This window comes from Hipposideros armiger, unplaced genomic scaffold (genome assembly GCF_001890085.2).
Source record: "Hipposideros armiger isolate ML-2016 unplaced genomic scaffold, ASM189008v1 scaffold_110, whole genome shotgun sequence".
NCBI classification, from domain to species: Eukaryota; Metazoa; Chordata; class Mammalia; order Chiroptera; family Hipposideridae; genus Hipposideros; species Hipposideros armiger.
The window spans coordinates 3,711,893-3,718,154 of record NW_017731460.1 but is presented as its reverse complement, the minus strand read 5'-3'; the positions used below and the strand labels follow the sequence as shown (position 1 = coordinate 3,718,154).

General features: G+C 43.7%; 1 protein-coding gene across 1 annotated transcript; it reads right to left on the bottom strand.

Annotated features, from left to right (window-relative positions):
* Nucleotides 1–576: 576 nt before the first annotated feature.
* ARF6 (ARF GTPase 6) lies at nt 577–4,569 on the bottom strand. Its single transcript, XM_019647344.1, has 2 exons — nt 4,421–4,569; nt 577–4,320 (listed from the first exon to the last, which is right to left on the bottom strand). The coding sequence occupies exon 2, from the start codon at nt 3,829–3,831 to the stop codon at nt 3,304–3,306; it is 528 nt and encodes a 175-aa protein (XP_019502889.1). The 5' UTR covers nt 3,832–4,320; nt 4,421–4,569; the 3' UTR covers nt 577–3,303.
* Between the last annotated feature and the right edge of the window lie 1,693 nt (nt 4,570–6,262).

The window sequence follows — 6,262 nt, the reverse complement described above, 5'->3', positions numbered from 1 at the left end:
TAAAACATTCTAAAATCAAACTACAAAATCTAGTAAGAGGGAATGCTCACAAAAAAGGAAATGTGTTTAAAAATCCCTTTTATCTTGTTACTTTTTTACTTTCTTCACCTACTATTTTACTTTCTAAACGGCTACAATTCTGCCATTCTTATCCCATAAACAACTTTGGCTTATAAAAGTTCAACTTTAAAATCCAAGTCAATTGTCAAAGGTTAAGATGATTCTTTTGGCCAATTCTTTATAGACAAAATTCCGTACTCCTAAAAGTTCTGAGGTTGTGATTTTGCACAAAACCCCAAAAATCTAGAATACAAACTGCTAAAAAACCTTAATTTTTAAAAATTATTTTCAACTGTTTTAATGTCCTAAGTTATCAGATTGTTTAGTGGAACTAAATCAGGACAAAACCTTTTAGAATCAGCATTACAAGAACCAAACTGATTCTTTTTGTCCTTATAAAAGCTAGGTAACTCCCAAATTAAGTCTTTATACAATATAACTCTGGAGAATAATATGGCCCAACATACCACACGTCCCGCTTAATCTAGTTCAAACGAGTAATATAACGTGAGAAACTGCACTGTGTAATTCCTTTATTTTCTCCATATTAGTTCTTTACCAACACTACAACCATTAAGAGCACAATTCCAAGTACTGTACTTTTTAGTTTGGGGCAATCACAGTCTACAGACTCATTTACTTATATTAGACAAGATTAATCTCATTCAAAACTTACTGCAGTTTATAAATTCACATAAATACAGAAATTGATGCAATTAAACAAAAACTTCAGGGTCTCATGTTTAAAATTCTTAGACTGTAACTTTTTCAGCAGGCTATAATTACCTGCTCCGAGATCACCAATGGCTATGGTTCAATTTAACTACATCAATTACCAGCCTTTTATATCCTTGAAGAAAATGTTAGGTTTGAAAATTACAATTTCTTACCAAAAGTTTTAGGGTTTTCCAAATTTCAATATTTGCTTCCCCCTTCCCCCCCCTTTCAGTTAGACATTTCAAATAAACTAATAACCACATCTCACCTGCAACATTCAATAGCAATCACTTGATGTATAAAATTTTAATTATGCCCCCCGTTGCTTTAAGACACAAAAAAAGGCTGCCTATCAATCTGTCACAAGTTAGAAATACTACATTTAAGAATTAACACGAGGGTTTCAAGTTTCCTCCAGTTTAGGCATTTATACCTTTGTGCTTGTCTTGTTTCAGGATGTTATAGCATTGATAGTTGTATTACCCATGTATGTACCTTAAAATGTAAAACACTAAGAATTTATAATGGAACCTTGGGAATTTTAAAAGCAACTAAAATGTTCTTAGATGTGTTTGTCAGCTTCATTTCTAGAGATATATCTATTAAAGTGAAATGGAGACCTTTATACTTTAGTTGCATTTTTAATTCAAAAATCCCTCTACACCATCAGGAGCCTACAACATAGCACCTTTGCTCATCTGCTTTAAGTAAAATGTCAAGAGTTTTACTTTGAATAGTTAATTATTTTATCGCCTTATGCTTCTCATACATCTTTGGTAAAAGCTCCATTATACAATATGGTCAAAGCATGAAGGACCAATACTGTCCAACTATATACCATGATATCCGGCTCAATTTTAGTTCTCAGACACCCTCATAAAACCCACATCTTTTCTGTCTACTGCCTTTGCAGTCTACATTTTTGAAATTCTCTAAGTTTAATTCCTTGAGGATCCCTAAAATTAATCCTTAAGGCTATATAAGAACCAGATGCTGCTTCACAATTTTGTATCAGGCAGGCATTAACATTTGGTTCAAAGTATTATTTATCATAGTGGTCTCAATTATCTAGTTACTGGTCCTAACCAGTTAAGTAATCTTGTAAGGATCTGGTATCACCAGTGAGCACACTGCTTATCCTTGAAGAAAAATAATTTACATTCATTGTCATCTGTAGGTTCTTTTTCTTCATCCAACGTCCCCTTTAATTGTAATTTCTCAAGTCTACACACATTCATTCATCACATTTCCTTCCTTAAAGGAGACAGTCTATTACTGAACCAACAGGATATCTGATTTACTATTTGCATGAGTTAATTCTACAATCAAACAGAATTAAACACTTTTATAAAACATTTCCAGTGTTCTAATTAATGGAGGTGTGGATCACTAAACTATAAAAAAAAGACTTTTATCTTCAATCAGTTGCTGTAATGTGAAAACAGGAATGTAAAATTTCCAACTAGGTAAAAGGTGCATATAAAATTTGAATTGTTAAATGTTTTATTAATGAACAAAGTAAACTTTCTAGTAATTTAAAAACTATTGGCCTTAGACATTTGAAACATGGTAAAAGTATATATTCCAGTTTTGCCCAAGTCACTTAAAGTATCTACAAATATTTTGACTGTGTGTGGGTAGATACACCATTATTGCTCCATTTTCTGGAAAGAGTCTTTTCAAAGTTAAAAAAAGAGGGAAAACAGCAAAATTGCTAACTTTGTAGTGACAAAAATCTGTGTCCTTGACGGGTTACAATTTTATATTTTTATGCAGTGTTAAGTTAGCTATGCAATGGGGAACTTGAGTTTTATCCCTACTCATGCGTGATGTATGTTTCAGAATTTAATAGCTGACATTTCAAAGAACTTCTTATATTACCTGTTTAACATATTGATGTGCAACTGGAACATATTACAATATTACTCATTTGCCACTGTGGGCTAAGTTTACTATACTGGTCTTAGATATAAAAGGTCACATTTGATATTACTAAGTTAAAGTTAGAACTCATAAGGGAGGGGGAAAAGACCTTAAATATAAAAGACAAACGGCAGTTTGATTAAGCAATAATTTTCAGTTTACTAGATGAAACAGACTTGCAACATAGTCTGCATGAATGCAAAATAAGCCATCTACAGCAAGTGATAAGGAAACTGGGCAAAAAGGAAAAAAAGCATACATTGGAAGAAAAGATTCTCTCAAAATAAAAAAATCAAACCATTATTATAAAGGACTTTACCAAGAGCTGCTATATTTCCCCCATCCCATTTGCTGGACGTCAACAAGAGCATCTAGCACTTTTGTGTTCTTGTCAAATATCAGATCAGAGCATCCTAACGCAAAGCAGAAAAAAAAAGAAACCAACAAAAAGGAAATCCTAATCCCCCCACACCGTATAACAGTAACTCCCGAGTTCAAATTCAAAAGAAGAGAAAGTGGCAATTCAACGAGGTGATGGTGGCGATAATCCTATGAATGGGTTTTTGATTTCTCTCTTTCCGGGGGATGGGTGGAGAATGCTCATTAAGATTTGTAGTTAGAGGTTAACCATGTGAGCCCCTCATAGAGTCCATCCCCTGAGGTGGCACAGGAGGGCTGCACATACCAGTTCCTGTCCCGAATCCGGGTCAGGCCCAGTTTCTCCTGGATCTCGTGGGGTTTCATGGCATCGGGCAGGTCCTGCTTGTTGGCGAAGATGAGGATTATGGCGTCCCTCATCTCCCGGTCATTGATAATGCGGTGCAGCTCCTGGCGGGCCTCGTCGATGCGGTCGCGGTCGGCGCAGTCCACCACGAAGATCAGACCCTGGGTCCCGGTGTAGTAATGCCGCCAGAGCGGCCGGATCTTGTCCTGGCCGCCCACATCCCACACGTTGAACTTGACGTTTTTGTAAGTCACCGTCTCCACGTTGAAACCCACGGTGGGGATGGTGGTCACCGACTGGCCCAGCTTCAACTTGTACAGGATTGTTGTCTTGCCGGCCGCGTCCAGGCCCAACATGAGGATCCGCATTTCCTTGTTCCCGAAGATCTTGGATAGCACCTTCCCCATCGCGTCGGAGGAGCCGGGGCCGGGGGCATTCAGGTGTCCCGGGTCCCCTCTGCCAACAACGCCGCCGCCGCCGCGAAACCGAAACGAAGCCTCCCAGCCGCGAGGGCGCCCGTGCGGCCTGCGTGGGAGTTGCCTCCTCGGGACAGAGGCCCGAGCCCACCGCTCACTCGGGCATCACCGACCACACAACTTGATTCCTTCCTCCGGTCGCCGCTGCCGCCGGGGGCCCTGAGTCTACGCGGGGAGAGCCGCCGCCCTGCTGAGGCGAGGCGCGGCCCGGAACTGCCCTTCCCCCCGCGAGCGCCGCGCGAGCGCCGCTACGGTTCCCGCTCCTCCGCCTTCTCCTCACTCAGCCGCGGGAGACTGCGACCCTCTGGCCCGCCCACCGGTCCGCGAGCACCGGGCTCACCACCGACCCAGGCCACCCGAGGCAGCGAGGCTCCGGCGCCTCGTCAGGTCATTGATCCTCGCGGGAACTCGGTGCGCTGCCTGCAGAGACACAGAGAGGGAAAAGGAAGTTACAGCCGAAGCTCCAGAGGGGAGCGGTGGTCGAGGCGGCCTGCCTTTCCAGCTCGGCCCGGGAGGTTACCTCCAGCCGCCGCCCCGAGCGCGGGCTCCCTCCGGCCTTCGCCGCCTCCTCCCAGCTCTGCCGCCGCCGCCACCGGAAAAGGCGCCGAGGAAACCGCCTCACTTCCCCTCCCGACCACGCAGGCGCAGCGCAGGCCGACCGTTCGGACAAGAGCGACCTCTGTAAGGAGAGCGGCCCGCGCGCCAAGCGTCATGGGCGCCACGCGCAGATGGGGCGGGGCTACGGCGGCCCGAGAGGGCCTGCAGGTGCGGCCAGCCCCCAGGCCCGCGAATCTCGGACTCTAGACTCGTGCCCACCTGTCGCTATTCTAGCGTCGCCTCCCTTTTTTGCTCGCCTTTTCCGCGCTTTCTCCTCCAACACCTCCTCGAACTAAAGAAGCAACAACACCAGGGAGCTGCACAGGGTGGGGCCCGCGAACAGCCCGCTCCCACGACGAACGCCTCCCTCATGCCGCTTCCAGTTGTCTCAGAACTCGTGGCCCGCCAGATGCGCTGCGAGTTCCCTCCATCCCGTCCCAGCCTTCACGCTCACTTGGGCTAGCAGGGAAGCTCTGTCCGCTGTTTTTACCTCCCCCCACCCCACCTCTCCTTGGCTTCCTTTATTCTTCGCGCTCTGTGCGTTTCCTGAAAGACACGTGGGAGACAACTGTTTCGTATGGAATCTGCCAGTCAGCGAGGTGCTTTTACTGGCTTGGGTTTACTCTGAAACCCTTCTTTGAGTATTTGAGCCTTTATACATCTCATCAGGACCAGCCCACATTTCTTAAAAATTATAATATTATCAAGAGTTCCTGTGCCTTGCCGCACTTTCAACTTTTTAGGTGATAACTTTTCATATTTAAATATCTCATTTTAGTGTATTAGTAGCTTCTCATCCACCCACCCATTCTTAACTTTAAGAAGCATAGACGATATCATGTTAACATAGGATTTAGAATCAGGAAGAGACTACTTCTGTGGCCTGGATCGAGGCATTTAACCTTGCTAAGTTTATCTCATGTATAAACAGTGTAATACTGGCCTTGCTCTCTGCACCCCATTTGAAGGTTAAATAATATTTGTGGGAGACTTTAGGAAACCTTTTTGTATTAAATAGTGATAAAGTTAGGCTTAAAATGAGGTGAAAGCTTAAAATAAATGAACCAAGGGGAGGAAAAACGGAATTTTTAAAAGGAGGATGGTATAACAGCATATGGTAACATACTTTTTATTTCACAATTTAAGAAAATTTGGTAATGGTAAGTAGGTTAAATGATATCACCTTATAAGCTTCATGCCTGAAATAAACTTACTAAAGTTATTAATATTCAGACAACGATCTAATTTACTTTCTCCATTAATATGGTCCCTTTACACTTGAGGAAACTGGGCTTTCCAAGAGACTAAATGGCTTTCCCAAGGGCTCACAGCAACTGATTGATTGTGAGGCAGCCTCATTCAGTCCTGTGCTATAGAGCCCAAGCCACAGAGCTATACTTCCCCGGGAAGAAAACCCCTAGCAAGGAGCCTCACTTTCCTGCCATCTCCTTGGGGATGGTCCTCCTGGACATTTTCCCTGGTGATTTTGCCTTTAGCTGAAGCAAATAGGAAGAAGAAACCCTGCCTTTCTCCGGTGTCCTAGCATCCAGAATGGTCAAATGGAGGTTGCTTGGAGAATGAGCCGGCCTTGCTTGGGCATGGACCTATTACCTATGTCTCTGTCGCCCCCACCTGCCCCAAAGGAGAACTTCACAGGACCACAGCCCTTGGAGAGCACCCCAAGCCCAGTGCCCCTGGAAAAGAGGATCAGGAGCACGGCTTCCCAAAGCATCCAAGAAGAAGGACAGGATTTCTTTTTTTTTTT